The sequence below is a fragment of the Equus caballus genome, chromosome 15 (genome assembly GCF_041296265.1).
Source record: "Equus caballus isolate H_3958 breed thoroughbred chromosome 15, TB-T2T, whole genome shotgun sequence".
Taxonomy (NCBI): domain Eukaryota; kingdom Metazoa; phylum Chordata; class Mammalia; order Perissodactyla; family Equidae; genus Equus; species Equus caballus.
This window is the reverse complement of record NC_091698.1, coordinates 47,800,676-47,819,203: the sequence shown is the minus strand read 5'-3', so window position 1 is coordinate 47,819,203 and position 18,528 is coordinate 47,800,676. Positions and strand designations below refer to the sequence as shown.

The 18,528-nt window shown below is 48.3% G+C and overlaps 1 protein-coding gene across 2 annotated transcripts in view; it reads right to left on the bottom strand.

Annotated features, from left to right (window-relative positions):
- Positions 1-281: 281 nt before the first annotated feature.
- Positions 282-18,528, bottom strand: part of TGFA (transforming growth factor alpha) — a 103,843-nt gene continuing 85,596 nt past the window's right edge. For both annotated transcript variants that reach the window (XM_005599910.3, XM_005599909.3), the window contains exons 4-6: positions 9,010-9,159; positions 6,138-6,247; positions 282-4,095 (exon numbers count right to left, since the gene is read on the bottom strand). In XM_005599910.3, the coding sequence (XP_005599967.1) occupies positions 4,088-4,095; positions 6,138-6,247; positions 9,010-9,159 (268 nt within the window). In that variant the 3' untranslated portion in view covers positions 282-4,087. The remainder of the gene's footprint in view (positions 4,096-6,137; positions 6,248-9,009; positions 9,160-18,528) is intronic.

The following is an 18,528-nucleotide window of genomic DNA, read 5'->3' as shown; positions in this document are numbered from 1 at the left end:
GCCAGATCCAATTCCTTTGGGGCAGGGATTGTGTATTTTATATTTTCCTTCACATTAGTTAGCATATTGTTGGACAAATAGTAGATGAAATACTTATATACTGAGAAGAACTTCAGAGAATTTGGTTTCTTCAAGTAGACAGGGATAAACTGTGGTTAATTTTAGGATTCCCACATTTTGAAAAAGAGCATCTAAGTTTTTCTCATCATTCACATTTGCAGAGAAAAATCGTAATTTGCTTCAGCAATATCCCAATCATGAAAGAAAAGCTCCAGTCTTGATTTAGGAAAAAACAAAAAAGAGTTCATTCCTTCATCCTTCCAAACAAGGTACAGTACAACTGAACAACAATGCACATTACTGAAAAATGCAACTGCATTTTATATTGCTCACTACTCTTTAAATAAGTATAATTCAGATATTAAGGAAAAGAACTGCTAATCACATTAACACATTACAGAAATCAAAATTAACTTACCACACAAAATAAATTAAAACATTAAATATTAACCTTTTCAGTGCAACATATACAGAAGTCAGAGTAACAAGTTCTAAAAAAAAAGCATCAGGTTTGTTATAATAAAGATAATGAAAAGTTGAACACTTCAGTAAGTTATTACACTTGGAAGAGGGGCTGCTTTTCAGCATTCTCTGTGTTGTGTTTACCACTAGATCTTTCAGAAAGCCTGATAAAATCAATGAGTAGAGAGAACAGGTCTTACATTAGAACATAAGAACAAATGTATGTGTTTGTGTGTTTCTGTGATGCCCCTTTGTTCCTGGGCTTTTGAATCGTGCTCTCCTCCTTGGCTGAGCAGGTTGGGAGAAATCAGAGCCCATACCCTACAAAGGGGTTGGGATCTCCTGAGTAGTGTTGGAGCCTCGTTGATCCATTCCTGCCAAAATTGCCTGGAAAAGCAACCAGTGGCCCACGTGCACTGAGACAACCTGGCCCTGGCAACCCTGGGTGAAGATGCCAGATGCTTTTCTCCACCTGCAGAGAACAGTCTCCCAAGGAGCTCTAGGACCACTTCCTTCTCCTTCTGTAGGAAAATAGAGTCTGGGGACACTCTGCCCACCTCCTCTGCTGGAACACAATGGCAAGCTCACATCTTCCTTGGCTCCCTGTGTGTCTAGACATGTCTTCCAGATCAGGATTGGTGGCTATATATCTTTCCATCCAGAAGAAAATGTCTCCTCCCGGTATGCTTCAGGAAGTCACAGCCTATAGAGCAGTGGGAGAATCCAGGCTCCATAAAAGATCTGGAAGCACCCCCTCCCTCGCTTTTTAAATTTATTAATTTTTTTAAAATGGGAGCTTTTCACGTCTCTGAGACAGACTGGAAACAGCTGAGTTCTCCACTCCCAGGTGTGCGACTGCTCACCAGGTCAGGTCTCGTGAATGATTCCCCCATTGTAATGAACACTTAGCTTTCTAACAAAGCAAGGAAACACAGGGAACCTGCAGAGATGCATGAGAAGATGCATCTTTAACCTGAAAAGGGGACATTTTTACAGCTAACCCAGGAAGTACCAATGCCATGAAATGGCACAGGAATCCAAGGCTTGTTGGCCACTTGATTTCTAAAAGAGAAATCACCAAAGAAGCAAGGCTGTCATATCCTGGGACATGGACAAAGGTCCACCCAAGCCTGCCTTGACCCCAGCCTCTGCTTCCGACTCTTTTCAGACCTGCTGGTTTACAGAGGACTGACTCGAGAGGCCCTTTAGGGAGGCACGCATTCGAGAGCAGTCACTACATGGTTGTACAGGCACAAGGAAGGGGGCACCGGCAACTGTAACTTGAGGACCTGAGGACCAGAGCACTCACAGACAATAAATCTGAAGTCCCCACAGGGAACCAAGAAGGTTCCCTCTGCTTCCATCCTCCTCTTCTCACACCTCTGCATGGGCTCTCGGATGCCCAGACTGGACACCGATCCTGCCATCCACTGGGTGGAGAAAGCCCCACGAAATATTTTCACATCAGTTCATCCTCTTTAAAGGCAGTCAGGCCTCAAATAGCCTCTAGAAGACTGAGGAAAGATTGTCCTAACGTAAAGATGTGATCTCAAGTTAAAAACAAGTGAGGCCACTCCACTTTCAACAGTCTCTCTAAACCAGAATCTCAGACTCTCAGGAGAGTCTGATGAAAAAAGTGAGTGTAAATGGGTGTCTATACACCAACGTCAACTGCATTGGTCTCTGAGCAAAATGCTGCAGTCAAGCCTCAGCCCACTTTGCTGCTGCTGTAGGTCTGGCCCAAGGAATGCACACTTAAACCTATCTTCTTTTATAACTAAAACCCGGGAGCTGGAGAACAGATACCATTTCTGCTTTTGGTGCTTGGGGTGAGCCTCATTCAATAAAGGTGCCAGAGTGAAGACTCAGGCCATATCATTGTCTCAGCTGTAAGAAATAAAGAGAAAATTCATTGAAATAGACTGGGAAAGAAGGGTTAGGGGAGGCCAAAATTACCTGATAGAAATTTCAAGCCAACTTGACATATTTTAAAGGTCCCTTTCACAACGTGAGGAGCTAGATGCACTGAAGAATTAACAGGTAGAGAGCTTTCATTTTTCAAACGTTAGTGAATGGAGGTCCCTCACATAAGAGGTTTATATAGTATTTCACTGTTATTCTGTTTCCAAAGTTTAATGAAAATTCCTAGGGATGAGCTCCCCACTGTTCAGCTGGAGGCAACCAGTGCTTCCCAGAGGCTGGCCCAATGGGTCAGAACGGATCCAGATGCCCAGGAGAACAATTGCTCCCTCTCTCTGAGGATAAAGTGAGACCCACAAGGTGGAGTTGGCTTGTTAGAGTGTTTGTTAATAAAACCAGCATCCTGAGTGGAAAAGAAAAAAAAAATCACTGGAATATTTCTCCTAATGCTTGAAAATAAATAGGAAAGTTAAGTTTCTCCTTTTGGAAATAAACAAATCAACCAAGCAACACCATGGAAAAGAAACGGCTGGTCCCCCTTTCATGGATGTGGCCCCAAATGCCGTGGCTCTCTGGAATGCTCTATTTCTAAACATCCTCTTGGAGGGCTCTCTAGGAAGTTAATAGTTTAATCACAGAGCAGTCTAGTAAGATTGTGCTGATCCCATGTAGACGCACACACAGGCACTCTTGTCCTCTCTCCCCCGACAGAGGTGACAAATCCGCTGCCGGATTTGCTAACTCTTCTATCGGAATGTATCCAGGGGCTTTTATCTGCTTTATGTCTTAAATGGCATGACCTCTGAACCCCGATTTTTGCTCCCATCAGCAATTCATCCTCTGCTTCCATCTCTGCACCTCCCTGGGTGGCTCTTCCCAAGCCTTAGCTGTTCCAAAGAGGGCAGGTATTTCTAATCCGTGTAACTTTTCAGCCAGCGAGGCATACATCGTTAATGCAGAAGTATGAAAGGGTTTTATGCTTTTTACATTGACTTACGAGATTAAAAATAAAACCATCATCATCTAATAAATAAGAAATGATCTCCGAGCGTGGTGACGGCTTAGGAAGGTCCTTGACATCATGTGTCTGTGGAAGACGTCGGGCTGGTTGAGGGTCTCGTGGACAGAGGACAGACACGGCTCCTCTTACACTTGGCGTCTTGATGTAATCTTTCTCTATCTCCTTCCCCAATAAGCCAATGAGAAAAAAACGTAACTATAGGAATCTCCGGTGCTGGGCAGGACGCATGCGCATACTGCTGTGGGGAGATGGGCCTATTAAAAAGAAACACAGCCCAGCAGTGTTGACTGGCAGAAGACAACTACACATGCCTGGACTCAGACGCCAACGAGGCACACACCTTATCTAGGTAAACAGGAAGTCCACACCTTGGCAGTTCTTTTTTGACCAGTCTTTAAATCATGGTCCACTGATTTCTTCTCCAGGTCACACCGAATAACCCCAAGCAGATAGAGTTCTTGACAAAGTTTTGAAGGAAGGCCCACAAAAGACAAACAGGCTGCACAGGTGCTGGGAGGAAGTCATGCGGCACGTCCCAGGCATCGCTCGTTGTGCCGTCCTGAAGCAGTCCTCTCTCCATCAGGCTGCCGAGGGCCACTGGGCCCAACTCCTCCTGTGGGCTCCTCAGACCACTGGAAGGAGGAAAAACAGGTTAAGTCTACAGGCCAGACCCCAGCCGTGCTGGGAAAACAGGCCTGGGACAGAAACTGGGAGATGCATCAGCCAAAGTCACCCGGTTTCTCTTGGGCAGTCAGGCCAGAGTCCAAATTCTGCTGGTTCAACCCCAGGGGCAGCAGCTTCTGAAAGTGTGCTTGCGGCGCCAAAGGAAAGGCTGACCGAAAGTGGAATGAGTTGTGGCAGAAGAGAATGCGGCATGTACCCTGTTGTGAGGGTCTTAATTCAATTGGAGGGGATTCAATCCAGCCTGTGGACAGTTCTCCCATAAGGGGAGGCTTAGTGGGCAGCTCAGGGGCTGGTCCAGGGCTGTGGCAACAGAATGGCTTCTCCTCAGGCCATCCAAGAATGGATTCATTGCTTCCCAATGGGTGGGCCCTGAGGGCATCCTCTGTGGCTGTCATGGTGAAGCAGCACGGACCCAGTACCCATGGGGCATCCTCTGTGGCTGGCACCGTGAAGCAGCATGGACCCAGTACCCAGGGGGCATCCTCTGTGGCTGGTACCATGAGGCAGCATGGACCCAATACCCAGGAGTTCCTGAGCACAGCTCGGCCTGGACATCTTCTAGCCCTGTTCCCTCTGGAGGTGGGGAGGTACGTGTCATCTCATGGAGAGGGGCTTCAGCCTCAGTGGCCGTCTCTGGAAGGCCAGACCCATCCCAGGCTCAAAGCTAATGTCCTCTCAAATGTGGGTAAAGAAGAAGTAACAAGAACAAGAAAATTCCTCTACCCTAAATGACTCTGCTGCGGTGCAGACAAATGGTTCAAAATCTGTTATAAATTCTTTTAAAAGGTTTAAATAATTTTTCTATTGATGCTAAAAGATAAAATAAAAATATTTACCTTCATTAGCTCAGTGCATGGTACCCCTGAGGTCGTGGAAGAGAGATGTGAGTGGGGCCTTCAGAAGCCCTGGTTCTTACCCTAGCTTCCCCATGGACTCATGTGGGACCCGAGCAGGCCTTTGGCAGTTAGTTTACCCACATCACTCACAAATCATCTTCCTCTTAAGGCCATTATGAGGATTAATGGATCAGCATCCTCCAAAATCAAACGAACTGCTCATGCACAATTACTATGGTTCTAGAAATGACGAACACACAAGCAGCACTCCTGGGCCTTCAGTTCCCTCCAGGTCAGGTTACCATCAGGTTTAATGAATACGTCAGCATTCCAGCTTCCCAGTCATCTTTCTTCCTACCCTCTTCATGCAACCTTGAGCTTCTGGAATGCCAACTGTTTACCAGAGAAGGACACCCCCAGGTGGGATAGCCTGTGGTGATTGTCTCCTGACCCACTACTTCCTGGAAAGGAACTTTAAATTTATGATAGGCTCTATTGGTCAAAATAACATTCCAGAGAAACTTTTTGATGTGAGACTGTAGAGCTAGTCTGGATAAAGGAGCTATTTGACTCCATGAGCCCTGAGCCAATGATGCTCAGACCAGGGCTCCTAAGATACAGGTTTGCTCCCATGTACAGATGTCCAATTTTTTTTGCGGATGTTGGTGAAAATATTCATGAAACAATGGTAATCTTAATGAACATCAGGGGATGTAAGAGTTTAATGAGTCCTAGAGACCTTCTATAGGCCAAATCCCTCATTTCACCAATGAGGGAGGGGAAGTGTCTTTCTCAAGGGAAAGAGAATGAACATCTGTTGCATGTCTACAGTTTGTGATACACTATACTAGGTACTTTATATCAGTACTCATTCAATTTGCACATCATCTTTTTAATAAGAAAACTGAAGCTCAGGGAGGTTAAGTAACTTGTCAAAGGTCACACAGTCATCATTACTGATCAAAGAGCTCCCTTTTGAGTAAGAAACACCTTAGAATAAACTAAACCTGACTTGGTAGGATAAATACCCTCTTCCTTTTCTTCCTGCTTCATCCTCCAAGAATCTCTGCCCTGACCTGGAGAAGGTGGTTGTTTTCTCCACCCAATAGTGTCTCCCAGTGGAGAGAAGGCTCCTTCTGAAAGCAGCCCCTTACCTGTTTCGGAGTGGCAGCAAGCAGTCCTTCCCTTCAGGAGGGCACTGGGCTTCTCGTGCCGGCAGATGAGGGCCCGGCACCACTCACAGTGTTTTCGGACCTGGCAGCAGCTGTAGAGACACAGAGAACACAGTCTGGGCAGGAGCCTGGCAGGAGTGCCCAGCTGGGCAGCTCTGGGCTCCAAACCAGCCTTCTCATGGGGGCCTTCAGAGCGACAGGGGGCTGAGGGCTTTGCAGGGCAGTGGCCTTTGGGGCAGGTGCTGGCCAACAACAAAAGCGCCTCTTGGCCACCCAAAAGCACCAGTTCCACTTGTGCAGCTCTGCTCTGGGCTCACAGGGCATCCTGGCTCCAGCTTCCATGGCTGTCAGAGGGGAGTGGCCACCCTCCCAGCTGCTTTCTCCAGTAAAGAGCAGTTGGAGAACTCCATAAAGGTAGTAACAGCCTCAGAACTGCTGTTAGGACTGGGACAAAGCAGCCCCTTGAGGCAGGCAGGGCTCTGAGAGCATGGAAGGGGTGTCATCCATCGGGTATTGCCAGCAGCAAAGCCGGGAACATGGATGGGCTGAAGGGACCCGTGGAAAGAACGAGAGAAGGAGTCATGGATCCCGACGGCTTTGAATCCTTCTCTGGGGACTAGCATTCTCTAGTTGTGGCAAATGCAACCTCTCGGGGAACCTGTGTTAGTCGGAGTCCTGAAGCAGCAAGGTTATGAATGCTCCTGCTCCTGTCTGTGGGCAGGAATGAACAGTTTGCAGAGTAGGAATGAAAAAAGAACCGGAGAACCCAAAAGAAGGGCAGAGAAGAAAGCACTGAGTAAGACATTAATTGCCCGGAGATACTGATGACTGTCTCCCTTGGGAAACCACGGAGGACTTTGTTTCTGCTCAGTCTAACCTTGACGTATATACAGTCTACGCAACCGCCAACTGGGGCCGGGAGGGGTCTCCTGGCTCACATGAGCCCGAAAACAGATGAGGAAACAAGTCTGCTGCTGTGCGTCCCTCTTGGTGCCTGGTGGCATTTCATGATCCCCACCCCAGCCCCCTTCTCTCAGCACTGCCATGGAAAGGTTACTGGGGCCCCTGAATCTTGGGGCAGCAGAGCTGAGAAGGGGCCCTGACATTCCTGCTCAACCTGCTTCTGTCACAGATGACCAGAGCAGTCTGTCTGGGCCCCAGTCCCTCATGAGTTGCAGCGTCCTAGGACCTAGAGGCCTTGATTCCAGACCCATCAGAGACTGCTCTCGTGTGGTTAGTTAGCCAGGTGGGCTGACCCTCATCACTTCCCAGCCAGGAGTGTCCCAGGGCAGTGAGATCAAGGCCTCTAACTCCCTCTGGCTTGGGATGAGCTGGTCCCAACCAACTCTGCAACTCAGGAGTGCCCCATTCCCAGGCATGGGTGGAGGTGAGGGGTTAGTCTCTGGCTCAGGGATTCTGAACTTGGTCTCTGGCAAGGACGGGCTGGGGAAGGGTAGAGGAGATGTGGGACTGGCTGCCTCCCTGGGAATGAGAGAGGCTGTCCAGGCATTCTGGATTGTTCCTGTCTCCAGACAATCTGGCAAAATTAGCTTTTAAGCCCTTCTGGGGAGGTCCACATAGGCAGCCAGTCTTGTTCCTAAGCTCTGCGACCCTCCTGGTCACAGAAACAGGAGTAGGGAGCACACATAGCTAGCCAGCCGTGAGAACTGAAGCCAGAGGTCCATTAGGTTTCTCCTGCTCCCTCGGGGAGGGGCCTCATGAGTGGCAGAGCCTGAGCTGTGCCCCCGCCTGAACCAGGGCTGCTTGTTTACTACCTGCAAATGTGTTTTCCAAGACCCGAGGGAGTGGAATGGAGACCGTGTGGGGAGGAAGGGAAGGCCAGCTCCCTCACCACCTAATGCTGGCTTGGTCCAGAAGGATGTGAGCAGGCTGTGGTTACTGTCAACAACCAGAACCAGAAGCATGTGCTTTAGATGCCTTAACAGCAACAAACCAATAAACAAACAGGACAGGGACTCTTATTTACCTGTCCAAATCCTAGGCAACCTCAGAAGGCTGAAGTCTGCCTTCCTGCATTAACACGCAGCTGCCTCCTCCAGCCCATTGCAATGGCCCATCCACTCGGTCTCCGCCCTGAGTTAATCTACACCGAGCTGACCAGCAGCCTTTGGCTATTCTGTGAATTCCTCGTGCATATTGTTAGGTATAAATTCTCTGATGGCTTGCTCTGTGACTTAGATGTCTCCAGATATTTCCAGGTAATAAATCTGGCTGGATGCTGGGAACACAGCCCTCGGGGGCTCCCTTTGCAGAACAGTCCAGTCAGGGGATACGGGCAAGCAAGCAGGGTGTGAGAAACACCTGAGAAGGGTCTCTATCAGTCTAGGGCTCAGGAGGGCTTCCTGGAACCTCCATTTTGGAGGATGAGGAGTGCAGAGAGGTGGAGAAAGTGGAAGGGCTGTCGTCAGCCTAGCATAATAACAACAGTGGCCTTCCACGTGGCTTTAGGATTTGCAAAGCGCCTTCTGCAGAGAGGAAGCTCTTCTGCTATTGCCCAAAGCAGGCCGGGAGCTGTTTCTAGTTCTCTCTGGAGCACGTGCAGGTGCCCAGCACAACTCTGAGGGCTCCAAACACAACACTGGAGAGAAAGAGAGCACGCCTTTGGTTCTATACTGGCCTCTGCAGACAATCGACCCACTGTTGGGGACCCTCTCAGGGTGCGTGACCTTCACCCAGCTTGGTGTCACCAAAGTCCCTCTTGGCTTTGCTGACACCAATCAGACATCACAGTGATAAACTGTGCTGAGGTGGCCCTCTTCTCTGGGCATGCTGTAGATGTCCCTGCGAGGGCAGGTGGGCCAGGGACCCAATCTTAGAGGCAGCAGATACTCACTGTATCAGCACACATGCGATGATGAGGACAGCCAGGGCCACGACAGAGACCACCACCAAGGCGGTGATGGCCTGCTTCTTCTGACTGGCGGCCACCACGGCCAGGAGGTCTGCGTGCTCACAGCGTGCACCAACATATCCAGAATGGCAGCTGGGGAAGACAGGGATGTCAGCACGCTCTCCAGGAAGAAGGTCTCATTCTCCCAGGCCCCAGGGAAGACTGCGTGGAGGGACTTGAAGCCCTCAGAAAAGTCCAAAGGGGCCCCTCCAGCCTTTGCTATTGGAGGCAAAGATGTCAGCAAAATCGCTCCTACTTCCTGGCACATGCACCGCTTGCTTAGAGAACCAGGGGTAACTAATCGGCTTTATCATCTGAGGATGGAGGTTGCTGCTGAAGCACTTCATCATTATTATTACTATGCCAAATCCTGGGGAATAAAGAAGGCAGCAAACGTGTTTGTGACACGAAGTTCATTCCGGCAGATCATAAAAATCCAGGTTATTTTTAAACTAAATGTGTGTATTCAGAATTTCCGATGATGAGAGAAAGAAACACACTAAACCAGAGGGAGACACAGGCAGTGGTTTGCTTTTTTATCTTCTTTGTCAAGTTTAATTAGTTCTGTGAGCATTTACCGGGTGGCCCAGTATGTGGGGCACGTACTGAAGTAGGGGCCAGGGTCACTATCTGGTAGCTGTAGGACCTGAGAAGCCACTCATCTCCCAGGAACCCTGGTGCTCATTTCCAAGCACACCTGGCCTCCCTCCACTAGAGGATTAGCTAATGGCATGAGAGAGGTCATGATCACGAGGCGTGCGTGTAGGCTGTGAAGGGCGGTAACAACACAATGTGATATTAGCAGTATTGTTACTATTCAGAGGCTCTTAGGCATCCATCATTTCAGTCACAGCCTCTTCTGTGCTGAAAGCTGCTGCTGCTTCCACCTAGCTCTTGCCTATGCCAAATTCCCCCCACCTGGATTGTGTAGGGGGTACAAGTGGCTCTCCCGTGATGATTCCTTAGGACATGTACCAGCCACAAGGAAGTGATGGTCACTTTCTGATGCAGGTGTGTTTTTTCCCTCCAAGCATATGATTCTTCTCAACAGAAGCCACTTAGCTTACACACAGGTCCCTTCATCTGGGGTGACTTTCTTATTGTAATGAAAATGTTTGACCACCACTGCCCTCACGTGGGGAAGCTTCCTTCCCACGGGGCACTTCCCTAAGGAGCAGCCTTGCACCAAACCTCTCACACTGGATTGAAAGATTCTGTTTTGTTTTTCCTCCCAGACATGACGATGATAAAGTTGTTTGTTTTTTAAAGAGTCTACCTTTTGATGCAGTAGCCAGTTGTCACCTTCACTTTTAGATTAAAAGGCCTAAAATTGAAAGGAGATTAGGGGTCCTGGTGTGCCTGCTACTGTGCCAGGGCCAGTCTCAGGGGCATTACATTTGTGATTCCCCTAAACCTTTGCTCCTAGGCTGCCAGACCCCAGATGCTGGGACCGTACTTGGAGCCAGACGATAAACACAGTAAATTTTCCTGAAGCATCGGGTATGCTTAATGTTAACAAAAATCGAATCATTTTAATGTTAAAAGAACAGGTACTGTACAGGTTTAAGATTTACGGCAAATAGGAGGTGCTGCAAAAATTGCTGCTTAAAGCCACGGCCTGGGAGACCACAGCTCACAAGCTTCTGTCTTTAACACGGCTTACTGGAAAAGGCTTTCACTGGTGCTCTTTACCCAAAGCCCCGTTGTTATGTACCTTATTTAAAGGTATGTTTTAGTTTGAATTCAGGCACTTACTTTTCTGTTAAGGGTTCTTTTACATTTGACATATTTTTTCTCACTTAATCCTTGCACAGAAAGTCAAGCCATTTGCCTGTGCCGACCCTGCCAGGGAAGAGAGAGAAATTCGTACCCAGGCCTGCTGCCTCAGAGGCTGGGTTCTCCCTCATTCACCAGGGCTGCTTCTCCTGCATACGGAACAGGGATTGGGGTAAGAATGTCACAGATTAAGCTCTTGATTAAATCTGGCTTTGGTTTAGCCTCCAATTTTGAAAGGGTAAAAGATTTGAGGATTTAGGTTCAACAAGGCTGGAGGGTCAACAAGGAGGGCCAACTAGGATGGGAAATGCCCAATAGGTTCTCTACAGACCCAAGGAGAAGAGGGCAGGCCCTGGATGGGGGAGGAACAAAGCGAAAGATGGGGACTTTCTGGCAAGAAGACTGTTCTTGAAAAAAAGATCTGCATCACAGAACTCTGAATAACACTGACTCTCACAGACTTAGGCTGGGAGGGAGAAGACAGGGGCTAGGGATGGGGGCAGGTTTTGTTTTTAGTTTTGGTTTGGTCATGTTCAAACAAAATTATGTGAAGGTAAAAGTCAAGAAACAGCTCACTCTGTAGGTTGTGCATAAAACAAAGGCCCTGGCCCCTTCCCACTGGGGCAGGCTGACTGTGGGCAGGACTAGAGGCTGAGAGGTAATAAGCAGCAGGCTTAGGTGATGCATAAATCTAAGCTGTCAGTGTCTAAAGAAAACCCTGCAAAGGGTCCCTTGTCCAGCCCATCCTGGACTATTCACTCTGTACCCAGATGGCTCCCACCTGGGTTGTGAGCTTCCTCTATTTGGTATCTGACACCCCCCTCTTTGTAGGGCCCTAATCTACCCCCTCCACTTGATCTCCCGTTGCCTAGGTTCCAGCCAACCCAAGCTGTGCCCTCTTCCCCTACCCCGCCCTGCCATAGCTGGGTGTCAAATAAACTAGTGCCTGGCACTCAGGACACACCTGCCTAATGAATGAGTGACTACCTGCCACTTACCCACCTCAACTCTTGCTACCTTCTCTGCCTGGAATATTATTCCTGACTCTCCTCCTCAGACTCTATCTCGAAGAGCACATTCTCAAAAAGACATGATTTACAGACTTCTTCATTCGCCCAGTCGCCCATCCATCCATTTTCCATAGCTCTTCCCATGGATCTAGCCTCTCCTTCTCCTCTGGAAGCCCTTAGGAGCATGCCCGCCTCTCTGACTGCCTTTCTGCCAGCCTCACTTTCGGCCAGCCTCCAGGCTCCCGTGGGCAAGACCTAGCTCTACAAGAACTCTGGTGAACCACTGAACAGAGGGGAGCTGGGGAGCCCGGGCCTTGGGGTGGATTGTATTTTTCTAACCAGGAGTTGTAGCTAAGCCAATGGGACTTCTCTGTAGTCAGGAGTTAGTGCCGCCTCCTCCTAGGAAGGGTAGTGCGACGAGGATCTGCACAGCCACTTGTGAAAGGTCCAGGCTACAGAGGGTGAGCACCCCACGAGGCAATTTCACACAGCTTAACATGTTCCTACTCTAACCTGCAGGCCCTGGGAGAGAAGGATTCTAATACCTCGACAACCACTTGGTCCTTCAAACCTTAAGAATTAACAAGTCAATCCGGAGGCCTCCAAGAAATCCCACTGAAATAAGAGAGTGGCCGGCCCGGTGCTAATTACGACATGAGTTAATCTCTTTAATCCCAACAATCACAACTCCATGTGAGGTCAGGGCTGCTATTTACCTAGTTTTATGGATGAGGAAACAGGCGCTTCTGGAGCTTAGAACCAGCATCCCAACCATGAAGACTACCTCTCTAGGGGGATGCAAATTGGTTGGAAAGAGACTCTGGGATAGCGATTTATTGACAAATGCGCAAACCTCATAGCAAAGAGAAAGATGGGCTGCTGACTGCCCCATAAAGAGGTCTCCTTGCTGTGGGTGTGGCAAGTTGCAAAGATGCCCCCAAACAGTGCCCCCTTAACTAAGAAAGATAACCCCCTGGGCTGGGTCACATTTTACTGACTTTCCATGTTCTTCCTACCAGAGGAACATTCCTCATTTATTTGTGCTGGGCCCTTCACAACCAGCCCTGCCTCAAAACCACCCCTGGCAGAGGTCCTAGCCCACTAGGAAGGTCTTCATGCCATCTAGAATGTCTCTGTCACCTTAGTGTCACAGCTGCAGATACTCAAATCTCGGTCTCATTGAGTTAGGGAGCCAAATGTGTTTCTGAATGAAGACTTCCCCACTGAGGCAGAGGCGGCACCTGGATTGCTGCCTAATGCATGAGACTCTAGGTCATGGCCCAGGTGAGCTCAAGGATAGTGAATCTTAGCCCCAGGCAGCCAGCTGCAGCTGGGAGGCCAAAGAGCCTGTGGTCCAGATGCTTGATTTTCCCCCAGGAGCTCCCAGATCAAAATCACTCTGAAAATAGGGTCTGGGTGTTTTAAAGAAAAGGCCAAAGGCAATCCTGATGAAGCCAGAGCAAAGAGCCACCAGGAAGGTTTTACTAGTGAGAGGACTCTGGCTGCCCATTGGAATTGCCTGGGGAGCTTGAAAAGATCCTGATGTCCAGGCCACACCCTGGACCAACTAAATCAGGATCTCTGGGGGTAAGGCCTGGGCATTAGTATTTTTAAAGCTCCCAGCTGATTCCACTGGGCAGCCAAAATTGGGAACCACAATTTAGACTTTCTGGCTTTGAGGTGGAGGAAGGTCCTTTCTCCTCCCCAATCGTTTGTAATAATGGGGATGCTTTCTACTTGCTTTTTCTGAGCCGGGAGGGAGGGGGGGCGCGAAGAAAAGATTTAGTAACATACTTTTTTTTTTTTAACTTCCCAATCTTCTACTAATATTAGACTTAATTATGCTGATTATTTTAGGTACAAGTCACACAAGGAGGGCAAGAGTCACCTCATCTGGTCGCAGCTTGACTCAGCGGCTGTCCTCTCCTTTGCCTCAGGTAGGCACTGTGTCCCACCTGGCTGCACATTAGAGGCATCTGGGAAGCTTTGGAAAATGCCAGAGCCAAGGTCACCCCCCTTGTGGAAATGCTCGTCCAATTGGTCTGGGCACCCAGGTGATTCTAATGTGCAGCCAGGCCTGAGAAGCACTGAGGCAGAGCTAGCATTTAAGTCCACAGAACCAAGCGCCACTTCCCCTTTTCCTCTCTCTTTCCCTCCCTCTCCCTCCCTCCCCCTCCCCCGCTCTCCCCCTCTCCCCCTCTCTCTCTCTGTGCATCTCCCCAGTGTGGTGGCTGTAAAATGCACTTCCCCCCATATCAGGTGCAGGAGAAATGAAAGACCTTGCACCCCTATTTAAGAAAGGAATGTGAACAAAATTGGCATTCTTTTATCACAAAGGGGAATGGGAAGTGTGTAAGACCGAACATTTCTTGTATCATTTTACCATTCAATTTCATCTGCCTTGAGTGGGTTTTGTGACACGCTGACTGCCATGTGCCAAACACAAGGTTCTGGAATGCTGTTTTGTCTTCAGAATGCTGAAAATGAGATTCTGGAAGCACATTCAGGTTGCTTCCCCCAAAAAAGAAAGAAGTGCACAAGAGAGAAAGTGCACAGGAGAGTTAAGGAGGCTGCCTGAGCTGCAAAAGGAGCCACTGTGGCTGGAGACAGGCCCATGCTCCAGCCAGGGGTCCCCGAGGCCTTCATTTTTGTTACCGAGTAAGTCTGCAGGTCACTTTCGCGCATTTCTTAGGAGCAAACTTTGTGGTTGTAGGCCTCTCCATTTTAAGGAGAATTAAATGATCTGTGTGTGCCTTACTTTCTCCTCTGCCCAGGGCTTCAAGATCTTCAGTTTTCCCCCAAATTCTTCCTGCTCCTGGCTCACAGTGCCCTTTTCAAAGTTTTAAAGGAATACGAGAATGCATGTAGAGCCGGCTCTTAAAATTTTTTTTTTTTTGAGGAAGATTAGGCCTGAGCTAAAGTCTGCTGCCAATCCTCCTCTTTCTTGCTGAGGAAGACTGGCCCTGAGCTAACATCTGTGCCCATCTTCCTCTATTTTATGTGGGACGCCTGCCCCAGCATGGCTTGACAAGCGGTACATAGGTCCGCACCTGGGATCTGAACGAGGGAACCCCGGGCCGTCGAAGCAGAATGTGTCAACTTAACCTCTGTGCCACTGGGCCGGCCCTTAAAATTCTTTTTTGGAAGGAAAGTTTTCCCCAACTGAAAAAGGAATGTTTCTAAGCAAATTGGAAAGTACATAAGTTAGAATAAAGCAGAAAGAAAAAGAAAAGAAAGCTCACATCATTGCACGCCCCTCACCCCACCCCCCACAGCAGTCCAACTGACGTTTCCTTCCGCACTATTTCTATGTAGTTTTTTACATAGTTCAGAGATATTTTTTACAATTTTGTATCGATTTCTTATTTAACATCTCTTCACTATTTTACTGTCATTAGAACTGTGCAAAAATCATTTAAAATGGTTGTACAGTAAATTATGTACGCAGTTTCCTTCACCAAACCCTTTCCCATTTAGGATGTATCCACTTTTTGACATCATGAATAATGCCAGGTGATTCTCTTTGCGTACACATCTTTGTTTGCATTTGAGGTTACTTCCTCAGGACAGAGTCCCAAAAGTGGGCATAACGTGGCACAGACTTGGAGCCAAAGTGTCATGGGTTCAACTCTCATTCCCCACTTACTGCCTGTGCAAGTTACTTAACCTCTCTGTGCCATCGATTCTGCATCTTTAAAATGTGATGGTAATAAAACTGACCTCAGAGTCCTGAAGAGCGCTAAATGAGTTAACATCCTGTGAAGTGCAATAAACAGTGGCTGACACAAAGGGAAGGGCTGTATAAGTGCTAAAAAAGGTAAATAAAAGGAAGTGAGCATTATTGAGGCTCTTGAGAGATGTCTTCATAAACAATGATGTACTCTCTGGCAGGAGGCTAGTGCTCTGATTTTTAGCCAAGTCTTTTGGCATAGATCCTAAGTCTTTAATATGGGGGCCAAGGACCAAGTTGACCAAGGGCCAAGGACCATGGTTTTAGAATTACGTTGACACTAACTTGCCTTTAACATGGAGAAATGTCCCAGGGTTGGGGTGGGGGTGGGGACTCTGAGCCCAAGGATACTTGTACTGGGTTTCCCCATTGTTGGCCTCTTAAGAAGTGGATTTCCCACGTCCTATAACTTCTCTGCTCCAGGGGCTGGGGAGGGGTGGGCTGGGAGGATTAAGGGCTTCCTTTGCAGCCCTGACCCAAGGGCCTCATGGGACAGCCCCAGGGTCTGTGGCCCACCAGACCGTCATCTGCTCCTTTCAGCAGGACCTCACTATATCCTTCAGCTACGGTGGGTGGTGATAACGATGGGCTGATCACCATGGTGATTGTGCTGATGGCAGATGCTCTTACGGGAACTGGGCTCGAATGTTCTCTAGTGCTGTCTAACAGAACTCTCTGTGATGATGGAAATAGCCTATGTCTGTGCTAACTAATACAGTAACCACTAGCTTCGTAGAGGTATTGAAATATGGCTAGTGTGACTAGAAACTAAATTGTAATTAATTAAATGAATTCATTTAAACAGCCCTGCGTGTCTAGGACTCTCATCTTGAACAGCAACAGCTCTACCTACATTACGGTCACTAGATTCTCGTTACAATCCTATGAAGTACTGATATCTCCGTTGTATGCACAAAATGAGGCTCAATGGGGCTAAGCTACTTGTATGAGCGACTCAGGTCTGACCTCCAAATCCACGCCTTTGACTCTGCGTTATCCTGCTGGTGTGTGACCCTCAGTATCAGCTTCTGGTGGGGGTAGAGAATGAGGACATGCACATCCTCTGGACATGTGGATGGAGTGACGTCATGACTTCTTAAGCCCTGCACCCCGCCACCTTCTGGCTGTTGCGATGATAGAAGATCTACATAAAGTGGCTCCAGCACCAATAAGAAAACCACTCCCAACCCTGATCTCTTGGGAGGTGTGCTCTTGGTTACATGGGCAGCCTGCTCATGCACTAACGGTGGTCACATCTTCCTGGGTGTTTGACTCTGCTCAGATCTCACTGGAGTGCACTGTGGCCAGGGCCATGTGGCATGTGTTCCTTGGCTGACAGCCATTTATTTTCACACTTTGCTGTGGGAAAGTGAAGTCAGAGAGTTCAGTCACGAAGGAGCATTTTGCACAGGTGAGAAACTTCAAACCAGTTGCCAATGGCTGCCAGCACTGGAGCCTTTAAAACTTGTCACCTGGGTGGCTTTCTTCAACTGTTTTCCTTTGTTTGAAGGCTTCTGCAGGCAGCAGACCAACAGTTTGTGGAATCTGCCTCAGGGCAAAAATGGCGTGAGTCCTAACCTTGCATTTCTATGTTTTACTGTCGGGAAATTCTTTTCCCATTTGTTTTCTGATGCAGTTGGGTACCGGGGATTTATTTAAGGGAGACATAAAAATCAATCTAGGGGGCCGGCCCCATGGCTGAGTGGTTAAGTTCGTGCGCTCTGCTTTGGCGGCCCAGGGTTTCGCTGGTTCGGATTCCGGGTGCGGACATGGCACCTATCAAGCCATGCTGAGGCGGCATCCCACATGCCACAACTAGAAGGACCCACAACTAAAAATACACAACTATGTACCGGGGGGCTTTGGAGAGAAAAAGGAAAAATAAATCTTTAAAAAAAAATCAATCTAGGGTTCATCTGAGGCACACGTTTAAGGATAGTTTCTGCTATCTTTGGCTATCTCTGACTAGTTATTTAACTTTTTTCTTGACTTCATATTTTAGTGAGATGTCATTTTATGTTCTCTGGAAACCTAGACTATTCTTCTTATGGAAAGCAAACCATAAGAATGATAGTACTTTAGAAATAGCTCCCCCTTTTGAGACTGTAATCTCGGGTCACTGTGGGTTTTCTTTACAAGGCCATGACAGACATGGTCTTACTTTAAGGTGTGACAGTTTTATTGGCCAGAATGTGTGTGTCAGCTCCCCAAAGCTGGGCGGTTCTTAAGAATGGGGACAGAATGTTCTGCTTTCTCTGCAGGGACTCATAGTTTCTGGTGTAGAGGGAATTAATCAAGACATTCTTCTAGGTGCTGTAAATACAAAAGGTATAAGGCATAGCCCTGTCCTCACTAAGCTTAAAGGCTCATGCAGTGGCAGACGTGAGCAAAGTGGGCAAGTGTGTGCAGAACCAAGGAGGCAGCAGGATGATGGGGACCAGCATTCGCTTCAGTGTTCGGGAGCAGTGGGGATAGGTGGAAACCGGAGAACTGCGGGGGGCAAGCCCTGTTCAAGAGTAGTTGGGCGTCTGCCTAGAGATGAGAAACCGGACTTCCAAAATGCTGACAGATAGTTAAAACCACCAAAGAACAACGTGGATCATCATCTACCATGAAATAAAACACTTCTGTGGGCTGAAAACTGCCCCTGGGCTGCTAAGATCCAGTGGGGAAACTGAGGTAAAGAGGTGGTAATTTCCTGCAGGGCCTTGCATCCCCACAGATGGTCAGATTTCCAAACTGTCAGGGTGTCTTGGCTGTTTCTGCAGGCCCTGTACTCAGCTCACAGGAAGAAGTGTTTCAGAGTCTGTGGTCAGGGCACTGAGCTTGGGAACGACCCTGACCTTTCTCTGGAGGAAGATTTACCTGCAGGGAGAAGATGCCAACACTTTTCCTGGAAACAAAAGAGCGTAGTGATTTGAAGTGAGCTTTTCCAGGCTGAGGCGG